The sequence below is a fragment of the Cyanistes caeruleus genome, chromosome 2, assembly GCF_971803275.1.
Source record: "Cyanistes caeruleus chromosome 2, bCyaCae1.hap1.1, whole genome shotgun sequence".
NCBI lineage: Eukaryota > Metazoa > Chordata > Aves > Passeriformes > Paridae > Cyanistes > Cyanistes caeruleus.
The window spans coordinates 61,939,440-61,964,691 of NC_141702.1; the positions used below are offsets into that span (position 1 = coordinate 61,939,440).

General features: G+C 40.6%; 2 protein-coding genes across 10 annotated transcripts in view; one reads left to right on the forward strand and one right to left on the reverse strand.

Moving 5' to 3' along the window:
- Positions 1-8,449: 8,449 nt before the first annotated feature.
- On the forward strand, positions 8,450-25,059 carry LOC147654853 (uncharacterized). The gene is made up of 4 exons (XM_086875209.1): positions 8,450-8,552; positions 9,722-10,907; positions 13,421-13,517; positions 22,717-25,059. Exons 1-2 carry the CDS (start codon positions 8,450-8,452, stop codon positions 10,378-10,380), a joined length of 762 nt encoding a protein of 253 aa, XP_086731335.1. The 3' UTR covers positions 10,381-10,907; positions 13,421-13,517; positions 22,717-25,059.
- Positions 19,093-25,252, reverse strand: part of ADGRG6 (adhesion G protein-coupled receptor G6) — a 111,110-nt gene continuing 104,950 nt past the window's right edge. For 5 of the 9 annotated variants that reach the window (XM_086877350.1, XM_086877348.1, XM_086877352.1 and 2 more), the window contains one exon: positions 19,093-21,891. In XM_086877350.1, the coding sequence (XP_086733476.1) occupies positions 21,713-21,891 (179 nt within the window). In that variant the 3' untranslated portion in view covers positions 19,093-21,712. Of the gene's footprint in view, positions 21,892-23,982; positions 24,030-25,252 lie in introns of all 9 variants that reach the window. The other 4 variants (XM_086877355.1, XM_086877353.1, XM_086877360.1 and 1 more) reach the window with 1 other exon arrangement.

A 25,252-nucleotide genomic window follows, 5' to 3' on the forward strand; every position in this document is an offset into this window, starting at 1 on the left:
TCAAATAAGCACCAGATTCCTTCAGGGAAAAGATTGGCTCGAGGCAGATGTTCTGCTTAGCCAACTTCCTTTCTTTGGAGGGAAAAGAAAAAAATGTCAACACAAACACAAGTCTGTGATTGATGAGATGTTTTAGGGCATGGGGGAATATTTCCAAATTTAATATGTTTTGCCCTTTAACGATGAAGGAAATAGGTAGATCCTGAAAGCTTACTTAACTTACATAAACTTACTTATTTGCTGGCCTGCTAAAGGCTCGACCTTGGACAAGGATAAAACAAATAAAAAAATAACATTTCTTCTGTTGAGTTAGGGATATTTTACTTTTAACTTAATTTTCAAAAGGCGTTATTTGCATTAGTATACAGATGGCCTTATAAATATGAAAAAGTGTGTGGGTAATGAGTCCTTGAACATAGTGCCTTTGGGGTTCTTTTTGACTAGTTAGTCTAGCACAAAACTGACAATTCCTGTGGGCAATGTCGAGTCAGAGACCTGTGGTCACCACAACTCAGTGGTGCCAGTGACCAACATCTTGTGTATTTTCTTAGAAAATCAGGATTAATTTTCTAAGAACAACTGAGCACTTTAACCTATCGTGATTATTTTAGCAAATGGGTCTCTCCTGATAGACTTGTTTCCTTGTGATTAATAAGGTTCATTAGGAAAATGGATTTGAACCTTTACAGCTGTCACTCATGTCAGTTCAGATTTGTATAGATAAATTTATAACATTGTCATAGATGAAACACATTTTCCCTTAAAACTTACATGTGTGCAGAAGGACAAAAGAAAGGATTTTATGTCATCCCAGTACTGCTCTTTCTCATCCATACAATTCTCTGAAGTCTTCCTAAGAGGACTTTCCAATTTTTAATAAACTATATCTTTTATCGGGTATTTGGCTGATTTATTTGATCATCCCTTAGGAAAACATTATTTTAAGAGTTTGGTCCATTTGATTTGCTATGAAATTAAAACTTTAAAATTTCTGGGGTTTTTCATACCCTTTTGTGTTTAAAAGCTCGTTCAAAGTGAAATCTTTTGGAAGGATCAAAAATTACTTCTCTACTGCATTTCCTGTCAGGGTTTTGATTTTATCTAAGTTCTCTTTTTAATGTTGCAATGATTCTTATGGTACAGTAGATTTCATTTGGAAGAAGAAAAAGAAGAAAAAAAAGTTTTCTTTGCTCTGCATGTCTAGTGAATGATCTCGATTTTTGTCTTTCTCATTTTCTTTTCCCATTTATAGAAACCATGTAAGGTTTCTTCTGTTTCGTGACAGGAAACAGGAGAGTGTTGTAAGAGGGCATATAAGGGATGCTGCCTTGGCTCATGGCAGTTATAGGAAGGATGAGGAAGAAGGAGGGACCATGTTACCAAGAACACCTGTGGAACACCAAGTAGAGCTCCCAGTTTGTGCTAGAACTCTTTGAACACTCTGGGAAAGTGGTGTTTCAGCTGCTGAGTCTGTGCTCCAAACACAGTTTCTTTGAAAACAGGCAAGGTTCAGCTCAAGCCTAAAGATCCCAAAGAGAATGGATTGTCTAAGTCTGAACGTGCTTGTTGTGTGAGACATGACAGGTCACATGCTACTCCCAACAAGCCCTGGATCATTGTATTTGACTTCCAGCTTTTCACCTGGAGTCTGTGACTAACAGGAGAGTAATTTCCTCATGACCACATGGGGTATCATTGGGAATTTGATTTCCTGTTCTGCCAGTAACACCTTGCAGTCCTGCCTTAGAAAGGCTTGGTTTTATCTTTTAGTGTCCCTTGCAATCCAGAGCTGCCCATTTCTTTTACAGAAGGGTGTTCAGCAAAAGTGTCAGCAAACTGCAAAAGTCCTGTGTGTGGGCGTGGTTTCAGCAAACCCCCTTGTTAAATATGGAGCTCTCCCTAGACACTTCTCTGCAGCCAAAGACTTAAATATTCAAATAAATATATTTAATGAGTCGATGGTTCCCTTCTTCATTGGTGTGAATTTTCCTTTACATGCCAGAGAGCTAAGAGGAGAGCCAAGTGGCTTGAATCATGATAACCATGTTGCCAGTAAAAGGCAAGCTCTTTGTTTTGATTGGCAAAGGCACTAAGGAATATAGCAGCTGTGAATTATTTCTTCTCCCTGAGTAAGGGGGTTTTCAGGGCAGTAAAAAATAAAGCCAAATTATCATGGACTGGGAATGATAAGGAAGTTGAGGAAAATATTGAAAAGAGCTGAGAAAAGTCCAGAATGAGCTCTCCTGTGTTGCTCAAAATTGTCCATATTTGTCATCTATAGTCAAGCTACAGACTGCTCTATACACCTCTGAGAAAGACGAAGAAGATGAACCTGAATGAGGACAAAGACTCAGGAAAACCTGCATCTATTCCCCTGACATAGCCAATATTAGATTTTCTAAAGAAGAGTGTGCATGTGGGGGAAAGTTGTGAATTAGCACTCTTAGTAAACTATGGAAAATCTTAGCTAAGGCATGGAAACTGGAGCTAGAAAGATCCTGCTAATCCATCTAATTGAGACTTATCACTGCAGGAAAGCTCTCTGATGATATTTCTAGTGACTCATCTAGCCTCACTTAAATTCATATCTATGAGGTTATTACTTCCTCTTGCTTTTTAGGAATCATAATCATGGAAAGTGGGGATCCAGGCTTAGCTGCTAAGAAATGGAAATTTATTGCATCAGAATGCATAGCTCATCTCCAGCAGAATGCTCCCTTTTCCTTTGTCATTTAAAAATGTCTTTCTTTCTCCTGCTCCTCATATGTCTTCATTTTTCATGTCTCTTACCTCAAATACTCCATAAAACATACCTAGATCATGTTTTTTCTGATAGGCTGTTGCAAGATTGCTATGAGACACCTATGGGGCAGCACCAGTACCAGATCTCGATGGACACAGACTTCATTGACATTACAGATAATGCTGAGGCTGGAGTGGCAGCCTGTATAGAATATATATAGATTTGTAGGGGTGTCATGCTAAATGTCTGACTCTGCCTGGGGTACCTTGTAGCCACAAACAAAAAGCAATTAGATTAGAATAGAGGAGGTCACTAAACCATTTTTTCTCCTGATGCCATGAAGTAACAGCCATGGAGAGAAGGCTGGCCAGGCATGGTGAGGGGCTCAGAGATGAGCTGCTGCTGTACATCCCTTGCAGCCAACAGCTTGCTGGGTGATGCTGTCTGTGCATCAAGGCACAGCCTGAAGGAAGGAAGGATCCCAGAAAAAGAGAAGCCTTTTCTTTTCACTGTCTGGAGAATGCCTTAGATGTAAATGATAAGAAAGTCTTTGTCAAAGCAGAAAACCCCACATATTTTTCAGATCTGGCTACAATGCAAACCATAACAGAATTTCTTGGAGGTATTTATATTTCAGGCTTTTGGGTGAAGAAGGACAAACTTTACAGATCACCAGGACTAAATATTGATAGTGCCGTGAATTCTGAAGAATCTCAAACATAACATTACTAAACTATTGCACATGGGAATAATGTATAGTTTAAACCTTCTGCAATACCAAAGAAAGGAAAGCTGACAAAGATCATTTCAGTCACTGAAGAGTGGTCATAGAATGTGTGGATGAGTGAGTCTAATTTTTCATTCTGGAAAAATTCTAAATTTTCATTCTAAAAAAAGCTTCAAACAGATATTTGATAATACATACGTGATTTTGATAATACATTCTAATAAGGAACAGGCAATATGCATATTATCAAGACAGTTATGCCTCACAGAGCTGTTAGAGTCCTTAATAAGCAATATATGTGGATCCATGTAGTATATATGGACTTTCTACAAGCTTTCAGCAAGATCATTAGCCTATGATCATTAAAAACCCTAAAAACTCTTAAAACCCCCTCCAACTAGGAAAGAAGCCCCTTTGGGGCAAATATCTGCTAAAAGATAGAGAATGAAAACTTTTAGCAATGGAATGAGGTTACTAATGCAGCCCCATGACAGACACATTACCGCAGGCTATATTGTTAAATATACCCATACACAATTTGTGAGAAAAACAGAGAGGTGGTGAAGTCTGAAGGTGATTTTGAATGTTCAGCGGAAAGATGACAGTAAGAAACTGGAGTGTAATATCATAGTATGGGGCAACAGAGGAATAAAATCATAGATAAAATATAATGTAGAGTACTGCCCAGAGAGTGTGGGGAGGAGGGGGATACCAGCACACACTTCCGACATGGCTTGTTTTACATTCTTTTTCCCAAAGCACCTGTACATATTTTCTGTTGGCCAGACAACAGATGGATGAATTGTCAGTCTGAACCAATGGGCCATTTTGTTGTGGTTAGAAATTTTAATGGAAAAATTGTGAAGAGATGCAGAATTCATGCAGGCACTTTAAATGTTTTCTGCTTTCTTAATCTCTCGGCACTGATGAATTTTATTTTAAAATGGTTGAACCATGGCTGCTGTAATACTGACAGAAGACAGACTCACAGGCCAATACATAAAAATTGTATCATTCTCATAATGTAATCAAAAAAGCAGAGGAAACTCAGAGGTGTTGCAAAGGTAGTAAGATTTGGAATAGAAGCGTATATAAATACATGAATGCTTCTGTTTCATGTAAGACAAAAAAAAATCATGGTTTAAATCTCTTAAAAACTCACTTCTGAACTTGTGAAATGTAGGCAAAATATTATGTTTTGGACAAGAAATGACTTTTAATACTGGCATGGCTAAATCTAGCATAAATTATTAATTTTTTTTCTATGCAAATATAAGGTTTTAACTTTTTCTCTTTGTTTTTATTTTTTCCTTACGGTATTCTTATGTGCTCCTCTAGAGATGCTGTATTGTAGTTGCATTTATTATATTCCCCTGCTGCTTTAAGAGATTCCTTTCTGTGCTATTTGAGAAAGATTGAGGTTCTCTGGAGGGCAAGAGTGAGAAACATCATCATCAGTGCCTAGTTCAGGGCGTTTCAGTCTGATGCTGTCAATTTGTCATGCACCAAGCCCCATCTGGTCATGGCCTGTATGCACCAACACCGATGGTGAAAGGAGAAGGGGTGTGGTCCAGGACCTCAATCCTTACTCAGGGCTGTCTTCTAGAAAAGTCCTAGCTTTCTCTTTCCTTCTGTTGTAGCCCGTGCAGAGTGTTGGGGGGCAGGGTGACATCAGAGACATACCTACCCTCAGAGACAGAGAATTTCTAGGTTCTCCCTAGACCACCCTCCGCACATGAAAAGCCGCAGTAGAACAGATACCGTTTACTCTGGCTAGCAATACCATGAAGTGAGGGTTACCTTCTCTCCTGTTTCTTGATTTTTATTTCTCCTCTGTGCTCTTCCCCTAAATACCATCAGTTCTATACTGGAATGTGCTGCACATGTTTGAAAAGCATTATCATGAGCTGAAGGGTTGCCAGCATTTTGCGATCCTTGGGTGGCAAGTGAGGGGAACCTGGTCTATTGCTGAAACAGAACCTCTGGAAAGGAATGAAGAATAAACCAGAAAATTTCTTCTGTCTGGTGAATTAGAAAAAAAAAATATCTATGGAAAGAATTCCCCTTCATAAACTGTAAATTGTACTTGTGGACTATTGAGACCAGATATGCATGTTCTTTCTATTACAGCTCATGAATTCACAGCTAAGATTTGCTTTTTATAAAAGAATGAAAGAAGAAGAAAAAAAAATATGCAGTGAGCCAGCCCATAAAGCAGTTTTGGACTCTAAAATCATATTATAATTGGAATTTTTAAACTTATGTAGAAACATTGCTGCATTAAAACATCTGAAATGAGGTATTTTCAACATAGAAGTTAAAAAGAAACACCAGTAGTTTAGAGCAGGAAATTACAAATTGAAGCTCTCAGTTTAAAAGGAATTATGGCTAATGTAAAATAGGCCTTTCACTTAGCACTTCTTTGCTATTCTGGCAACCAGGCACCAAAAGACAGTTACATTATTTGTGGCTATAAAATGTTATGAGCATTAAAGTCATGTTACAGGACTATCAAGTTGAGAAATCAAACCTTGTGAGGAGTCTGCTTACACCACTTAGGCTTGCTCCTGCCTTTACAAAGGTAGTAGAGAAAGGAAAACAAAAATCAGCTCCCTAAAATGGGGGAAAAGCAGAGGGCCAAGGCCACAAAAATCTGCGACTCTTTATCTTCAGTTCTTCCAATCTTGGGTTTGGGCTGGTTTGTTTTCTGAGAGACAAAGGAACAGGTCTGGGTTCCAGCAAGAAAAGAGCACACAGAGACCTCAAAGCCTGTTGGGAATCCTGTTGGGTCCAAACAGGTAAACATGAAAGGAACTGCAGCTTTCCCAGGCTAGGATCCAGCACTGTCCGCCAGCCTTGACCTCTCAAGTGAACTATAAAAGAAAAGTGGCAAGTAGAGCAAGACAACCAACACCAAGGCAGAATTGGCAGAGAGGTAGATGTGGATGTGCTTGCACTCCTACAGCTGTGTTGGTTGCCCCGTGTAGATGTGTACCAGGGCACTGGAGCCTGTGGGGCTAGTTTTGACCTAACCTGAGCTCTTATGGCACTGCTGTTACACTGCAATCGGTTGTGGTGTGTTGCAAGACCACAGTGAGACCCTAAGTTAACTGCTTAAGGTTTTGAGAATGTTTACTACAAGTAGTTATAGACACTAAGAGAAGACCTCTTGCAGGGACAAATGTTTTAGCCTGCAGCTGCATCAGTTATCATTCAAGACAAAGGGTTCAGGCTGAGGGAGAATGTGTTGCTTTGTAACAATTCATATCTGAATTCTTTAGAATTCATTACAGGACCGGGAAAGAAGCAGCATGTGAGATAAATGAAATGGTGAAAAGATGCATGGGAAGAACCTGTGATTATTAACTGAAATAGTTCATCATAGACTGTAATTCCACCAGTATGACTATGATGATTTATGCCAACTGAAGCTGAGATTGTTTGTTTGCTTGTCTTAATTGCATTTAAAAGTAAAGCATTCATTTCTAATCCTCATGTTTGCAGAGAAGTGCTTGAAAATCTAAGTGCATCTAATTGTTCAAAGAAGCAGAATGCAATTAGAAGACAACCTAGTGGTATTATTATTTAATCTTGTGGTACTTAGAGAAAATTATTCCTATTTTTAATCAGACTATTTTGAGAATGTGATTGGAGTTTTGTATAATGGTAATTTCCCTTAATTTTTTTGGTGCATCTCTTGAACAGTGTCACAAAGCAGTAAACATTACTTAAGGTAAGCAATCTTTAGCTTAAAAATTAGGCAAGTTTGACAGAAGCAGATCTAGTGAATGTATGCTCTGCTTAGCTGGAGAAATTGATTGGTTGCATCCTGTACAAGTTCCTATGAATTTTTGACCCTAGATTTTGCAAATATACTTCTCAGAATTTTGCACCAAAATATTTGAAACCTCCTTTGATCAAATGACCAGAAAGAAAAGAAATGAAATGCATGATCACATAGAAATTTATTGCAAACTTTTAATTCTTTTCAGGAGGATGTTTATCCAAGAAATTTAACATTGTAGAACGTGCTGGTTTGGCCATACTAGAGACTGAATTCTCCATTCACCAGCCAGACACAGAGCAAGATGCAGCATGTGCAGTCAACCAAACCTTTTCATACTTTTATGGCTTAAGTGGTGTTCTGCCAACATTTAGTGAGTTACTGCTTTTGCTGCTGAGTCAGACTATAGCAAATGTGTGTTTCCTAGAGATGTTTTTTCTGGGCTCCTGTCCTGGTTTCAGCTAGGGTAGAGTTAATTTCTTCTCAGTAGCTGTTACAATGCTGTGTTTTGAATTTGGAATGAGAATGGTGTTGATAACCACTATTAAGGAAGAGAAGCAATTATTTTCTCATCCTTTTCAAAGAATGTAAACCTGAAAGAGGGTGAACTCAATTAAGAGCTTGGATGCTAGGTGGGGAGTACAGCAGCTTTTCCCTGCACCTCTGTGTATCATGCTGTCTTGGGGAAACCTGTCTTCTTCACAGAGCAATCTACCTGGCATGCTAAAAAGCCCCAGACACTATGCAAATATAGAAAGACAGTCAGTGAAGTGGCAAAAATTGTTACAGATGAGCAATAACATCAAAAGACATCTAAAACTTATTTGCTTAATATTATTAGAGAATTAAAAAAAAAAAAGAAAAAAAAAAAGGCCAGAACTGACTCTGAGATAGCTGTAGGCCCCTTCAATTCAGAGCCAGGTGTTCCAGAGCTGGGAGACCTTACAGTTGCAACTAATCAGGCATTTCTGCTGCAGCTATTTATTATTCAGTTCCTATCCAAGGACTTCTTTTTTCCCTGCTTTTTCTTGAGGATGTTCCAATTTTTCTGAGCCCAGCAGTTATCCAACAGGATGTAGCAGATAGAGGGTTGGCTCACCCCTGCTCAACACCAAAAAGTAGTGCCCCAAGGAATGGCTTACAAGTCAAAAGGTATTTTGGGGTGACAAGTTTGAAGAGTGACTTGCAGGTCACAATGTTACAGGAGCTAGGTGGCTTCCCTAGTGCTATGTGGGAGTTGGATGCAGGCAGTGGTTTTGCAGATGTGTTGGGAATGGAGTTTTGCATGAGCAACACATGTAAACTCAGTAACTCTGTAGATACTAGGCAAGATGAAATTCATACATGCAAAGAGCCACATGAGACCCTATAAAACCCTGTAAAATAGATAAGAGTACTCAGGAAGCTGCCTGAGGGGATGGCAGGATGTAGAGGCAGCTCTAAGACTGATTATTGCAGCCTTACTTGTCCACAAGGACAGTAAAACTATTTTTAATTCAGCCATACACTCCAGCCTGCAATGCCCTCAGTTGGATCTCTGCACTGGGTGAAGTTCAGAAAAAACTTATGCTAGTGCCTAAAGTTATTAGATCTTCTGCTGGAAATTCTCATTTCAATGGATTTTCCCTCTATTAAGCAGGAAAAATTTCCAGCACAGGAAAAATGTGTTATCCTCAGCACTGCTTACAGTCAGGTGGCACTGCTCAGGCAGAGAAGGGCTCCTCTAAACTAAGGAAAGTACAGGCTTGAAACCAATGTGGAAAAAAAGTGGTTTCTGACAAAAAAAAAAAATAAATGTTGTTTTGATCACTATTTCCTATAGTGGCTTTCTTTTTAGAAACAAATACGTTAAAGAAAAACATCTGTCAGTGTCTGCAGGTTTTTTGTATATACAATTTTTGTCTTAAAATGAAAAGAGATGCCGAAGAATTAAAAATATATTTGCTAACATATTCCAGTAAATTTTTGAGACCTTTCCAACATTTTCCCTTGCTTCTTTTTAATGTCTTCTTTTTTTTTGCCCTATAGCTTATGCATAAATTTATCCAAGTTTTTACCTGGATTTGAAGCCAATTATACCAGACAGAAGTTTAACATTTGGTGTGTGACAAATTTCCTAGGAAAAGCTTTGGTCATGAGTTGGGATCTCTTTTGGGTCGTGGGTGAATCTCAGTGACTTTTGCCTTTTCCTAATGTGCGTTTTCAAAAACGGCTCCACACAGAATTTGAACTGGGTTTATTGAGGCAAGCATGTGGCAGCTCTTTTCACAGAGAGCAAACAAATCAAAGAAAGATAAAACTTCCACTTTTGCATTTCTGGCACTGCAGCAGCTACGGAAGGAAAACGAACACAGGCAGTGCTACAGCTGCAGCCATGGCTTCTGGAGGCAAAGCCTTCCCACATGCCTTATCACTACTTATTCCACTGCTGCTTAACACTGATTATTCCTCTACATTTCCAGATAAGATTTTTGTCGAACTGTTTCAGTCCCCCGGGCCCGAGTTAGCTTATTTGTAATCATCCGCTCACGCCCGAGCACTCCAGCCGCCCCGGAGGCCTGGCCCGCTCGGCGGGAGGGAATCACCGTGCGAGGCGCGGCCTGGTGCCCGCGGCCCTGGCTCCGAGGGGACGGAGCTCTGTGCCGCCCGAGGGGAGCAGCCCGAGCTGTTTCCGAGGGGTCAGAGCTCCGTGCCGCCCGAGGGGAGCAGCCCGAGCTGTTTCCGAGGGGACAGAGCTCCGTGCCGCCCGAGGGGAGCAGCCCGAGCTGTCCCCGAGGGGACAGAGCTCCGTGCCGCCCGAGGGGAGCAGCCCGAGCTGTTTCCGAGGGGACGGAGCTCCGTGCCGCCCGAGGGGAGCAGCCCGAGCTGTTTCCGAGGGGACAGAGCTCCGTGCCGCCCGAGGGGAGCAGCCCGAGCTGTTTCCGAGGGGACAGAGCTCCGTGCCGCCCGAGGGGAGCAGCGCGGCTGGCGGGAGACGTGGCGCTGCTGAGGGGCGCGGGTGAAGCCTGGGGCCCACATAAAGAGCGCCAGGATCTGAGGGTGCCGGCGGGGTGCTCAGAAAGCAGCGTCTCCTCTCTGTCTCCCTCCAAGTGCCGCTGCTCACCGGGAGATCCACGGGAAGTTTGAGGATAAGATGAGAGTTGGAATAATGATCTGGCAGCAGCTGAGCTTTGCTTAGCACTGCTGTCAGAAGGAACATTTTGTTTCAGTGGCATAGCAACCACAAGATGAAAAGGGCCAGGAATGAGAGGGAAAGGGGAGATGCTGTCCCAGTCTGTAATGCAGTTTCCTGGTGGCGGAAATCCTGGGGTGCTCTAGAAAGCACTGAGCATCTTGAACTGTGCTCACAGGACTCAGGGTTTATTAGTGCTCTAGTGCCCTGGTAATTCCATGGCACCTGTCTCTTGTCAGGCTCAGTTTGGTCCCACTGCAGAGTGCAGCAGCTCTCCCAGATCTCCAGTAAGGATGTATGTAGTATCCACAAATCAGACCACACATTAAATAACTCCCATCTCCCTCATTCCGTGTGTTTAAGGAGAAACGTGGCTCAGGAGTGCACTGGCAGATCCCTTCCTCAGAGGCCAGGCTGTGCCAAGCCCCTCTCCAATAGAAATTGTCCCAGCAGGACCATGCTCAAGCCTGGACATCTCACGGTAAGTCTGATGAGTGACCCAGCCTGCCTGGTGCAGTGTCACAGGAGTCACCTGCCACCCTCCTGGGACAGCCTTTGTGAACAGATTTGGGATGGCTTTTACCTCAGTTTCATGTTTTCAGGAGATAAATGACACAACTTACAGCTGCTCTTTGCCTTGAATTTTTAGTTTTGGCTCATTCCTGAGTCTTAACTAAAAATCTGCTATTGGTTTAAGGTATCTAACAGTTTCTTGCAATTGATGCATTGATCAGGTCAAGTGGAAATGGTTGATTTATCTTTCAGTAAATGTAGTTGCAGATTTTTACATCCTCTCAGAGAAGTGCAAGATGCACTGTTCATTTGCCTTCGTGCTGTAACTGATCAGATGCAATTCCTTTTTCTTTACTCAGGACTTTGAAATCTGTTTTCATCTAAAACTCCACTGCCATAAACTTGGAAGCAGCATTCCTTCTGCAGATAAAAGTATGATAAATCCAGTATGATAAAGGATTTCTTCTTTTTTCTCCCCCAAAAAAGTTCAGATATTTTTAAACACTACGTATGTGTTATCCAATGGTCTTATAAGTTGATGTTCTGCTTTTTAAAAATGATAATTTCATTTACATTCAGACATCATTCAGCTATAAAGGGTAAAAATAGCAAATACTATTTCCTCATCCCTCTACTCTGAAATTTATGATCAAAATCATCACAAAGACAAGCAATCCATTAGTGTTTTTTATACCACTAGTACACCCAGATTTACAGGCACAAGAAGAAGCCATCAGTAGCATGTCACACTTGATAAATCAGTGCATTCAGGTCCTGAGCACAATGCTCTGCTACAGCAATTCAGTGTGCATCAGCTGAGTGTGGTCTGGCAGCAGGGAGTTCAATTCTTAGCTTGTCACCACTGAAAGGTAAAACATGTTGGAGGAAAAAGATGTGGATGAAGAATTTTCATCTTGGCAGTCCTAATGACTCAGGAGGATAGGGCAAACTTCTTAAATGACAATAACTTCATTGTAAGTCTGAGCCCCAAGATCTATGGAAATGACAGTCTGAGTGTGTGAGAAAAGGTCCAGCTTTGTGGATATGAGAGGTCAGCCAAGGAGAATACGTGTGGTGAAGTATCTACCCATGACTTTAAACTTCTGCTACCTCGGCAGTGAAAATACATGCCATTCAAATTTAAAAGCTATCACTGTGCAGCTTAACAGATCCTGATAAAATTAAAGTCAATAATCCATACTAATCATGCATTTTTGGTTGCAAAATGATGAGCAAGTTCTGGGGAATCACAGCACTAACACCCCACTGGAAGGACACCCATGGTAGAAACCCCAAAACTATACAGTGAGGCTATGCACAATACTGGGCTCTGACTGTATCAGTGTCTAGGGAAGGTAGGAGGGCTCTTATCAACTTGAGTGAAGCTGGTGTTCCTCATCCTCTTACATAGTGTGGCTTAAGAATTAAATTCAAAATGTAGGGCAAAAGAGTTAAAGCATACTGGTCCTGATTTAGCTGATATGAAGAAAACTATTTCAGTGAGTTTCCTGCCTTACATCTGGGTGTTGGTTTAGTGGATCCTATCCATCCCAAACCGGACAAATGAAACTGTACAAGACAAACAGCCTTTGTTTCCTGAACTCAGGCACTTAGTCATCAGTAATTAATTGCTACAGGTAAATGAGCCAAAACACTTCATAAAGCAATATTTTTTTTTGTTTCTCAGCTATTGCATCTGCTGCTTTTCCACAACCACCTGAATAATAAAATGCTTCTCTTGACATTATGCCAGCCATGGGAGAAACAAGCTGGTTGAAATTAATCACATGCCAATCACAGTCACAGGGTTGCTCTACACACATTGAAATACCTGGTTTATGGGAATAAGCTACTGCAGCTCCTATCATCGGGCAGCTGAATCCGTTGTGATTTGTATGCGCCAAAACAGTTTAAGGTTTGTGTGCATAAAAATCCGGTTAGGCAAAGATTAAGATCTAAGGAAGAGGGATTCTGTGCTAAAGGGAGAATTATTTTCCTGTGATATGAAAATAACAAAAATCAAGGCATTTAATTAAATGCCTCAATGTGTGGAGCTGGGTTGATACATTTATCTGCAAATATCCTGGAAAACTATCTGTTAATTTCTGTGGCCTGACCTAGGGACAATTCAAGCTAGTATTTTGCTTTTGTGTGCACAGTGGTTCAGAAAAAAAAACAGAGAACAAACACACGGCCCATTTTTCAGACCTGTCTCGGATGTGTGTATGTGCTATATGTGCAGTTTGTGTTGTTCCTTATATTCTTCCCATCCCGTTGCCTGCTGACTATCTGATGAAATGGCTGCTTAAACAGAAAGCACTGCAGCAGACTCTGTGCCTACATGCCCAAGTGTTAGAGAAGTTAATTCTTGCCATCCCTGGCAAAGTCAACTTTTGAGTCAACTCAAGTTTAAGAAGTTTAAGTCAAACTTCTTCATGTGAACATTTTCCCTGAAGCTTCTTTCTCATCTTCTTTTCTCAGCCTAACCAAAAGAAAACACTGAAATGGCTTTTTCAGCATCTTCAGTAATGGTTTCCTGGCAGAGTCAAAGGAGGTGACAGCTGTCATGCTCACACAGGTAACTGCATGAACTCATTTCAAAAGTTAAAAAGTAAAACAAATACCTAAAGCCCTGGCACAGATTTAACCTGGTCCATAAAATTCCAGAGAGAAGCCTGGGTTCTAGTGAAAACAGCTCACGCAAGCCTATACTGGACATTATTCTGAAGGAAAATGGAACCAGAGATTCTCAGGAGGGTGTCTATTTTTCCTCCCTGTTTAAAATCTCTGTCAAAATCAACCCTGAGATACTTATGCCTAAAAACCTAACCCAGAGTTAGCCAACCCATCTCTAAAAGGGACCAGAGCTCAGGGGTGATGTGGCAAAGGTGCCTGCACCTGCTCCTCCAGCACATGTGTAAGTCACTGCTGCACTGCAGCACCATGCCAGTGCCAGGCTCCTCAGGAGCTGGGAGATGTTGCTGTTGTGGCCATCTCTGCTTTATCCTACAGAGGTTGTTTCTGTAAGTAAAGGGACAGGGGCTGTTGCTGCAGTGGGGGTAGGCTGGCAACTGGAGTGGTTATTGGCAGCATGGAGTGTGATGACTGTGGGTCCTTGTTCAGAGGGGTGAAACTTTGGTGGGTGTTGTTACAGGCAAAGGGTTTGCAGCTGAAAAATTGAGGAGTGTGAATAAGATAGGAGAGAGGGTAGTGATGAATTGATTGTGTGAGCACCTTCCTTCTCAAGCGGTGTGCTGCGCTAGTGAAAATAGCTCCATGGAATTAAGGAGGATCATCACAGGGAAGGAGGTTGTCTCTGTATCACCTGATACTGCTGCCAGTGTTGATGGTGGCACCCACAGGTGTGGGTTTAGGAAACCCAGGTTCAGCCTGTTCTTAGACATCTCCAGTGACAGAGGGTTTTCTCTGTCCTGAAAGTCTTCCGGTGCTTCACTAGGACATGCCCTTCACCTGCGCTTTGTTCAGGAGGCAGTTCGTAGACTGTCCTTGGATTAGTCCCCAGGTGATGTCCAGTCTGGTTGCATTGAGAGGATCTCTTTGCATGAATGCAGGAAACTTCACATACTACATCTGGTAGGATAAAATACGACTGGGGGCTGCCTATTTGCTTTGAACCAAAGCATGCTTCAGTTTGGGTGAAAGCAAGAGGCAAAGTGAAAAAGACCCATCTTTCAAAGAAATTGAAAAACCAATGAAAACAAGAGCGGGATGTGTTAAAATCAGCTGTCTGTAACCCAGCAACTGTATCCAACACCCTCAGGGACAGGCTGCTTCTGCCTGTGCTGGTCTTTTTCTGGTTGATCTTTTCTGCAATGAAATGTGCATTTGGCTTTTCTGCCAGTTCTGCCCAGCTAAATCAGGAGTGTCATGGCAGACTCACATGACCATACCTCCATCTGAAACTGGTGTACATATCTGGAGGATCTAATCCAGGTAAAATAAATATAAGTTTCTCATCTCTGGTAAAAAAAGCTGCCACCTAACCATAGCAAGGAGTAGGGACTACTTTGGATGAGGATTTTAAGCCCCAGTCTGCCTGAATATATCCTGCCAACATGTGAGAAGTATTAGCTGGACTGCTTCAAATCTTGCCACAATTACCACCATCTCTAGGCTACACAAAGAAAGGGTGAAGAAGATACCCATGGGTTGAAGTCCAGCCAGCCTGCTGAAGCTCCATGCCTTGATCTGTCCTTCCCACTGAGCTCATCCTGGGCCTGTGCAAACACAGAACTTCTCTAAGAGCTGTTTCAGTTGCACTCTGCGTGGAAAACCACAGTATCTCAGCCCCTGACATTCAGTGCCCCTGTAAAGCTTTACAAATGCTATTTTTCCATGCTTGCCCTCCTTTTTGGAGCATCCTCACTGTCCTATACAGTTGATTGCAGTTCTGTGACTCCAGCAGGGCTGCATAATCCCCAGATTACTCTGTACCTTGGTTAGTTCTAGAAAATGGTTGTATCTAAGCAAGGAGATATTTGCAGCTAGACTGAGAGGCATACTGGCATGTCTGTGCTCCTGGGAAGTGAGCATTAGTTGTAAAGAGGACAGAGAAATTTTGGGGAGCTCATGCTGGCTCCTGCCTTGTTTAGAGCTGTGCTCATGTAAAGACACCAAAAGATGATGTGCCAGTAACACAGCTGTGCTGTGACTCCGAACCTGTGCTACGCCCACACCACAAGTCTTTGGAGAAGTGATGGTGTCATGACATCTGACATCCTTCTGCTCTGCCCTGTACACCAAGTCCTGACCCTTTGTGGGACTCCCTTCCCAGTGCTCCTTCTTCCAATAGCCACAGCAGCCATACTCCAAAAAAAATTAAGTGAGGCTAGAGCAGGCCATGTCCTTCCCTGCCTCCCCTGCTCCATCTCCTCCAGGCAACTCCTGTTCCCTTAGCTTGGTGCTGGTGCAGTGTACATTCAGAGGGACATGCCAGTGAGAGTCCAGGGACAAGCCAGAATTACAGGTGGGGCATTTTAATTTCAACAGGGTGCCATTTTCCAATGGAGCAGCTTTCTGGTCAGTCCTGCCCTATGATGGAATGGCCATGGGCCAGCTGTACAGCTGGGTCTGAAGCCCAGCAGTTCTGCACTTTTCTTGAGCTGACTGAGTAATATGTGCCATGGGCAAGGAGTATGTGAACAGAGGATCCAGCTGACAGCAGATCTGTTGCTATGCCCCTGATGGAAAAAGAGGTAGGGAGGTATGGATCTGCATGCCACTGTCAACAGAGAACTGATGGGTTTTTTTCCTCCCTGGACAATTATGCATGCAGTGAATTTCTGAGTCACAGGCTGACATCTCAACAGATCACATAATTTGCCCAGTACTGGAATAAGCCAGTGTACATGCCTGAAATGGTGAGCTGGTTCTGTTTGCTCAGCTGACAGAAGTGTAGCAGTTGCTAATTCCATTGCATCCCTCAGAGCAAAAAAAATGGAGAAAATGTAACAACCAGCAAGAGAGAATACAGAGAGACTCTCTATTGCTCTTTCCACTAAATATGTCCAAATGCAGGCAGACAGCTCTCTCCCCTCACTTCCCTGAGTGCAGAGTGTTTGCTTTATCCAATGATGTAACCGATTGCTAAATAATAGACAATCCTGGTTTGAACTCTCCTACTTATTTCTGTGCGGGTGCACATATGGAGGAATCTTTCTGCATTTTTTACTGGATTTTAACAGCTTTATAACTAGAAATATGCCACTGCCCTCTGCTGGAAAAGCTGGAGCCAGACAAGCAGAAAAGAAAACCAGAGTGGAATTTTGTAAATGCATTATACTTTTGCATTTACTGCACTCGGTGCTGGAGATCTGTGAAATGCAGCAGGACTGGGCCAGTGGAAATCCTCTTCCCACTAGACAGAGCAGGATCCATTCCTCTACCAAGGAGGACCTCCTCACTTTGGAGGGCTCCCAGACTGAGAAAAACTTGGCAGTGGAAGAAAACATCAGACCAGACTTACCTGCATTTGCTCTTTTTCCTACATTTCATGTATAGAATACAGTTTGGATTTTTGAGAACCCTTTTCTATCTAAAACTCTGTTTTTTAAGAACTCCTACTAGAATAGTTGGGATAAAAAGTGCCCAGTTTAGATTATCTGTTACCAGCTAAAGAATCAAACTGGCATTTATTTTCTAAGGTAGATCCCTCACCATACCTCGAGAACACTGTATCACTCAGAGTGCCGTGGTTAAGCACAGATGCTTGTGGCTAAGCAATCCATATGGACAGCACCACAATGTGCACTCCTCATGGGTACTAAAACTGTTCTCTAGTGAGAACAACAGCAGCATCGGCTTTGAGCGAGCAGATGCATCTGAGGAATGGTTATCCTTCCAGAAAAGGTTTCCATGAGATTTGTTTAGCCATTTCTGGTGTGGTGTTATCAGTCTGATTTCTCCTCATGAGAGGAATTAGCTTCTTCCTGAACTACAGAAATATTATTCTGGGTTAGTCTTCAAGCATGGAAATGCTGGAATTGTTGCCTTGAACCACGACATATTTTCAATTTAAAGCCAAAGAGTCAAAAACAATAATTTACACTGACAAATGCACAAATAGCTATGGTGGTGTGTCTTACCTACTCCAGTGGCCTTGTCTCCATTGTTGGTCAGGGTGACACAACCTGGGCAAGGGGCAAGAAATCATTTAAAAAGTATAAGAAGATGCAAAGCAGGCCTTGGCAACTACCTTTCCCCTACTTTTACTTTCAGTTTCCCTTTCTCTTCTTTTCTTTCCCTTTCCCTTTCTCTAACACTACAGTAAATGATTGTCCTGGGGATGGAACTGTCACGATGGTTCCAGGAGATCTGACAAATAAATGGACTGAGTAAACAAAGACCAGCTAAGTGGAGGGTGAAGGGGAAAGCCTCCTTGGCACAGAAGCAGCTGGAGTGCTAAGCATGGAAGGTCTGCTCCACAGACTGGTTTGCATGATTGACTTCCCTGACATTAACTTCTATGCACTTTGCTTAATTTGCTGACCCATATGTGAGTTTTCATCCTCATATACAGCAAATGCATAAAAACTTTTTATAATGACTCCATGAATGACACATTGCTGCCCTGTAACTCGGTAGCTGTCCCTGAAGTTACACAGATGAGTCTGATTATAGATCAGCCTTTCAAAAGTAATAAAATGAAGTGGCATTTTATGTAACTCAATGGGTTACAGTAGGAAGCTGCTAACAGTAGAGGATTAAAATAAAATTGTTCTTGGTATTTAAAAAGTGATGAAATGAGGAGAAAAATAAATCCACCCCCAAACGCTGCAAATCACTCCTTACAAGTTTGGCATCTGCCAAGATTCTACTGGGGAAAAAAACCTGTGCTCCTTCCTCAGAGGGTCCTCCCACATTCTTCAAGGCAGAAAGCCCAAGGGTAGTGTTCAGTGTCCACAGACACACAGACTGTACACAGGTGCACCCAGCAGCCTCATTATTAAATGCCACTTTCCCCATGTTTTTTTTGTTTTAATGCTTTCTAAAATATATCACTGCTAAATCCTTGTATTCTGTGCATTTTCTGTGATCAGGCTTAAATATAGGGAAGCAGATCTGACACATTTCAGCATATTTCCATCATCTTTAGGGGTAAGCAAGTAAAGGTAGGCCATTAGTGTGTGACATTTACTGTTTATACATTAGTGTGTATTAATCAAATGATTAGCTGAATCAAATTTTTCAGCAGTGATCAAAATATGATTACAAGTTGAAAGAAATTTTTGATAATGAGGCACTGCATTCAGATGGAGAAAAACATATAGAAAGGAATAACTCCTGAGTTTTAGATTATTAATTTCTATTACTTTAAAATATCATCCCACCATATGGTCTGTTGCCTTGATTTTTCTTTCATATCTATCACGATTGCCACTGTAGATAAATGAGATTGCATAACTTCCAGATCATTCACTGAATGTGGCATTGAGTAAACTACAAAAAGGAAAGGCATATTCTGCAAAGTGTGTTCCCCTGATGAGATGAAGTTAGTGCTGCACATTTATTTCTGACATTTTGGCTAGGCGTGTACCTGTCTCAAGTACTTAAAAACCACAAGATTATTTTCCAGAATTCCACCATGTAATTTTTGCCATTAAACACTAAAAAGGGAAAATAAAAGTCAACCATTCACTATTAAAAGACTTTAATTATTTGGAACACTAACATAAAAAATGTTTACTTGAAAAGGTTTCTTTCCATTTAGTCCATCTTCAAACCTGTTACATTATATTTCACTGACTAGTATCACAAATTACACTGACAAGTTTCCTGAAAGTTGCAAAAGATAGAGCTACAGTAAATTGTTTCACAAGTTATTTAGAAAAAACATAAAAGAAATTATTCTTTCCCTCTTCTTCTATGATGAAGCAGAAACTTAGCATTAAAGTAACAAGAACAGTCATTATAGTGCTAAGTATATTTGACATATTTAACCTCACAAATAAATAAATATGTACAAGGGAGGTTACAGCATGTACAGAAGCTATACATTGTAGAATTGAGAGCATTCAAGAGCAACTAAGTGACACAGACAGTTTAAGATTACTACATGGTAGTAAAAAAAAGAAAAAATCTTAATTCAGCAAAAAATACAGGTAGATGTACATTAAACTGATAGGTTACAGCTCAGCTTCATTCAGGATACTGTGTTTTTATTTATATTTTATTATCTATTATGTTTTATTGATTCCTCATTTTTTCAGGAATGTTTGGTTTTTCTTTTCTTCACTTCTGAACATCTGAATCAGGTAGAAACCTCACAGTAAGCTGCTATGTGAACACTATTATCTACAGTAGTTAAGCAAGTGGGATGATAAAATATAAGTTCAGTAAATGCTTGTACATAATTTCTCTGTAAATTATTTCAATTATTAAAGATATCTGACAACACTCATCCCTTTTTTTAATTACAGTTTCAGTGAATGGGGCTGACTTCCATTCATACACCGCAAATGTATTTGCAGTTATGAGACTGAGGTTTCATTCAGGTCCATGTAGTGACAGCAGTGTTCCTGGGTGGAATACCGTCAGGACATCCTCCTCCCACCAGGTGTTTGCAGCCAGGGAAAACGTGCCATTTGTGCGGTCACAGCATTAAATGATCTCTGCACACAAAAGTAAGTGCAAAGAGCAGAGAAAGCACAAATCCACATCCCTAATCACTGAGCATCCACCTGCTTGGCAACTGAAAAATCTCAGCACAAATTTATGCTCTCTGAATTAAAATAATTAAATATGTGGCTAAAAATATTTTGGTTAAAAAAAGGGGTAATTTTAAAAATGAAAACTTTGATTAGGAGACATTGTCCACTGAAAGCAGTACTTGAAAAAACCTTTTATGTTTCAGCACATGCCTTCAGAAACATGTGCAGGTACAGTTGTTATAAAGCTTGTCATGGGGTGAAACATGGTTCATGAGGAGAGATGCCCTTTTGGCACTCAAGCTCACTTGCTAATATGTCACACATTTATAGAGAGTAAAACAAGTAAGCATTTTATGCTCTTGTCTGTTCTCTGCACACACACCCCCTCAGCCCTCAGTGTCATTATGGACACAGTATAGCAATGTGGAATTCCTTAATATTGCCTGAACACCATTTAAACTCTGCATCCAACAACCTCAATCATGTCATGCAACAGGGCAACAGAGGGATATTGATACTGATGAAGTTATGTGCCCAGAAAGATGCTGTTTATTTATTTTTAGTAAACATATTCCGGGTTATCCTAATGCTGCAATGCCATCTGATGGAGGCATCTATACATACAGTATATGTGAAGCACAGAGACTGACAAACTCATGGCTTTACAAAGAATTAATCTTGTATTTAAATATTTAAACTTAAGTTTTAGCACCGTCCATAGTTTTTAGATTGTCTCTGGTATACGTTGTCATACTTACTGTGTGTATTATTATAAAAATATGTGTATAGAGAGAGTTCTAGGTATATATTTATAAATCTGTATATAGTTGAGTGTCTCTTTGTTATTTCATTTTGTGAAAAAAGAACATTAAATGTTGACTCGAGATGGAAGACACTGCATTTCATACATACCAATCAATAAATGCTGAAACACAACTTTGTGTAAGCTGTTTTTCTGTGTATATGGGCACAAATTGGCCTGCATTTACAGCACATACTGTTTTGGTGAGTAAGGTTTGCATGATCAGGTCTTTTTAGGCAAAAATGGTTTAAAATAATCCTTTAAGTGATACTAGGGTTTTACTCACTTATGAATAAAGAACAGCACTAGACATTCAAGAAGCAAGAATCTAACAGATGTCATAGGGAAAATACATATTTTTCAAAACAAAAAGACCATCAGCAAACTGCACAATAGAAGCTTGCCTGTACTGCATGACATGTCTGCTATTTTCTCCAGGAGTCAAGACTTGCTTCTGTTTGGATTACATAATTTAAAGTTAGGCTTGTGCCTCTTCAGCCTTAAAAGATATTTACACAGGGTTACTATTAGCTGTCCAGGCATCATGTTGGCTGGCTGGCATTTACAGTATGTGCTGTAAATTTAAAAACAGCTCAATACCATGGTAGAAAATTGCTGTTTTCTACAATAGTCAAAATTTTAAAAAATCAGTCCTTAAGTGGAAGCTGTTTGCAGGAGAACACTATAAACTGGGAAAAAATAACTGAACAGGTCACATTCTATGACATCCAATGTTCTCAATTTCAGATAGACTTTTGGTATTTCTTTGATTTAAAAAAACCCAGTAAATCAGAAGGCCAGTTAGAACTTTGTGCTGCGACTAAATGTGTCGGACATGATGATATTTTTATAGAAGTTATCGGAGTGAGGATTGCAGTATCCTTTGACCTTGTCAATAACCTGGTGGACAGGGATGATTGATGTCTGTTCTCCATCCTCTTGGGCAAATTTTGAAGATGGCTTGTCAAGAAAAACATTCTCTAAGAGGAGGAAAAAGCAACAAGAAGAAGTTAGGGCCTCTTAAACAAATTCACAGTTTAAAAGATGTGTCCTTCCCACACTGATATGCCTTCAATTGTGACTACTGCTGAACTAAATTACTGCCCTAAAAGTCAGCAAAGAACTTTTTCGCCTGAGATTGCTTCATCTAAATTCTTTTGAGATGTCTGTTTTTTTGGGCACACCTTTCAGGTATCTCTTGAAATTATCCCTCTCTTATTTTCAGTTAAGTGTTATTGACTCCTATGGCCTTTTAATACATTAATTTACTGCCTATGCTCTGAATCTTACAAACCAAAAACCTTTTGATAGTACTGGATCTCCATAAATAGCATGTCCTCATAATAAAGTACTGTAGAATGACTGAACAGATTTAGTTCTTTCAACAGTGGATGTTTTGAGCTATGCACACAAATGATGCAATCTGTTCTGGATATAGCAGAGGATATCTTCCATCCTAAAGCAGATAACCACAGCCAAAACTTTGTGCTTGCCTAGCCTCACCTCGTTTTTTTCCGTAATGTGAAGGGTGCGGGCTGAAAACTGTAGGAAGGAAAAGATGCAACAACCAGGCCTCCCTTCATAGTCCATGTGCTAGAGGTCAAGGGTGAAGCTGAAGAGGTAAAGAAACAAGGCAATTCCCAGCCAGACTGGGAAAGTCTGCTTCAGCGGCTCGCATTAGTGCTGTTCAGAGAATGGCCAGTAGGGAGAGCTAATGTAGCGAGAAATGAGGAGAGAGCTCGTCTCTCATTTTCTCAAGTATCCTGTCCTAACCGAGGCTCTCTTTCTTATCTCTTCCACTGTAGTGAAGCTGGAATTAATTCCCTGAACCTGGACAAGATCTGTACCACTTTAAGCCAGCAGTAAGGTGGAGTACCCTGGGAAGCAATGTTTTCTACAAGTGACGTTTTTGGTGGCTGTTTACAAGACCTTGGTGAAGTCATCGGCAAAAATTCCTTCTTAAAGGATCATTTAAGAATTAAGCATACTACTTGAACTATGATTTCATAAAAGACTTTTCTTAGAAATAAACCAACTATAAATAAACAGAAAAGTAACCCATCCCTGGAAAAGTCATGATATCAAGCCATAAAAGAGCACAAAGTGTTGCAAAGGAGAAATGGATCGCAGACAGAGAAATTAAAACAGTTCCACTCATTAAAACAGAAACAGGCATGTTGAGGCTTATCAGGATGATTTGTCAAAGCACGCAAGAATGTTCATGGATTGCAGTGAATTACTCCATGTCCAATGGCAAATTTCTGAGTACTGAGAGCCTTTCAAATGTATGCATTTACTAACCAATGGCTTCACATCTAAGTACAGGGTAAAAATCATGTATCCCTGAAGTAAATGGGAGTTGTATGACCAAATTCTCTGCAGAGACAGTCTTAACTTCTAATTCACAGAAGAGTTACAGAGGTTGTTTAAGTACTTTCTACAAGTAGTTTGGTTTGGGTTTGTAGATAGCTGAGCCACAGGATGCACAGATGACCCGTTTCGTTCACCCATGAGGGTCCACCCAATATTTGTGTTGGTACATTCTGTATTTAAGCAGCAGTTCACAGGACGACTTCCAGGCATATATATTTCATCATTCAGAGTAAGTCTGGGTGTTAATGGATATAAAAATCTCAGTGTCTAGAAGACTAATTCAGAAATAGCCATTGACTATATAAAAATACATTACATTTTCTGTAATAACTTTGATAAATACTAAACAATCTTCTGCAACTCAATCAGATTGTTATTGCTTTTTAATATATGCTTCGTGTATGGATGTTTCACGATAATCTCCTTTCTCCAGACTACTGTACACAGACATTAATGTCAGGACATGGTCAGCTTTCTAAAATGGTATGTTCTAAATGCTTTGTGCCCCATGCAGAGTGCAGACACCCAGAGTCTGAAGCATGCTTGTCCTTTGATTCAGCATCAGTGGTGCAAGATGTAACAGAAATAAGCAGCGTTTCTGATTAGCAAAATCCTCTGCATCAATGAGGACACCATGCAAGAAGCATCCCTCCACCCTGATCCAACCATGCATTCAACAAAAGCAATTCTCACTTTACCTGTAATGCTCCACCACTGATGAGGAAAGGGCCTTAGAAGACATTATCTACACCACAAACACATGAATGCTTGTGTCAATTCCAGGGAGCACATTATAACCATATCAACAAGACTTGCCAAGACATGTAGCTATGACATTCTTTGCCTGTAATTTAGCTAAACTGGCAAACTGAGAAGATCAGCTGTATTAACAATCAGAATCTGAATATTATCTTTTATTACTTTTATTATTTTCACACATGAGAAGATATGTCAGTATTTAAAAACCTAGTGCTATCAAAAATTCCTGTGGAGTATCACAATAAGATGTGTATTTTTAGAGAACAAAATAAAATGTATCAAAATTCCATAAAATAAAAACTGTTATATTTCCTTAATGCTGAATAAACCATCATATGAAAAACTTTGATTGCATTAAGAACTGCAGTCCCTTTTAGGTATAATTGATGTATGGGATTAAGCTCATAATTTTTGAAGAATATATGTGAGCAAGTTTATTTTAACTTTACTCCTTCTTATCTAGAACAGTTTCTTTGTTTTACTTTAAGAACACCTTGCAAAAACTCCAGCACCAAGTCTTCTTAATTGATATCCTGATAAAAAGCCCTGAGTCCAATGAAGCATTTAAGCATATTTTTATCATTAATCCCAAGGATCAAGGATCTAAAGACTCATCTGCCATGAGTACAAAAAGGAATTCTCTGTCTGCTGCAGAAAGGGCACAATGCTGTCCACCTCTACCATTAAATCAACAGTAGCACTGTGATCAGTGGATATTAAAGATGCTGCTTGTGGAGGACTGCTGGCAGAAGTGTTCCTGCAGGGAAGAGATGAATGAACAGCTTGATCAGGGCAGCTGGGTGCACTGCACACCCAACCTGACCCAGCAGCAGGGACAGGCAGCCTGGGGAGGGAGGCACCAGCCGTGTGCTCCCAGTGCAGTTGGGAATAGCAGACCTGAGAGCAAGCTCAGGTGCTATCAGTTATCGGGAATTTCTAAAATGCTTCTCATTTTTACTGTATTCAAAGCAGATGTAACTCATGCATATTCTCAATAAAGTTTTAAACTCTTGAAATACTTGATGCACAATCCCTCACGCTAATGGATGCACTGAATCTTGGTTAGTGAGAAAACAACAGTGTAATTAATTTAAAAAAGGGGTGTTTGTGCCTAACTGAAGCAGTTATTAAAAAAATAGAAGGTATTTCCTGGAAACTATGCCATGCATCAAGAAAGGAGAGCGTGCCATCACAAATGAGACATTGGGG

Coding starts and splice junctions, on each gene's coding strand:
- LOC147654853 (XM_086875209.1), top strand. CDS start 8,450: ATGTTACAGGAGCTAGGTGGCTTCCCTAGTGCTATGTGGGAGTTGGAT. Junction 8,553..9,721: donor GTTTTGCATGAGCAACACAT/GTAAACTCAGTA, acceptor TTTCCAGATAAG/ATTTTTGTCGAACTGTTTCA.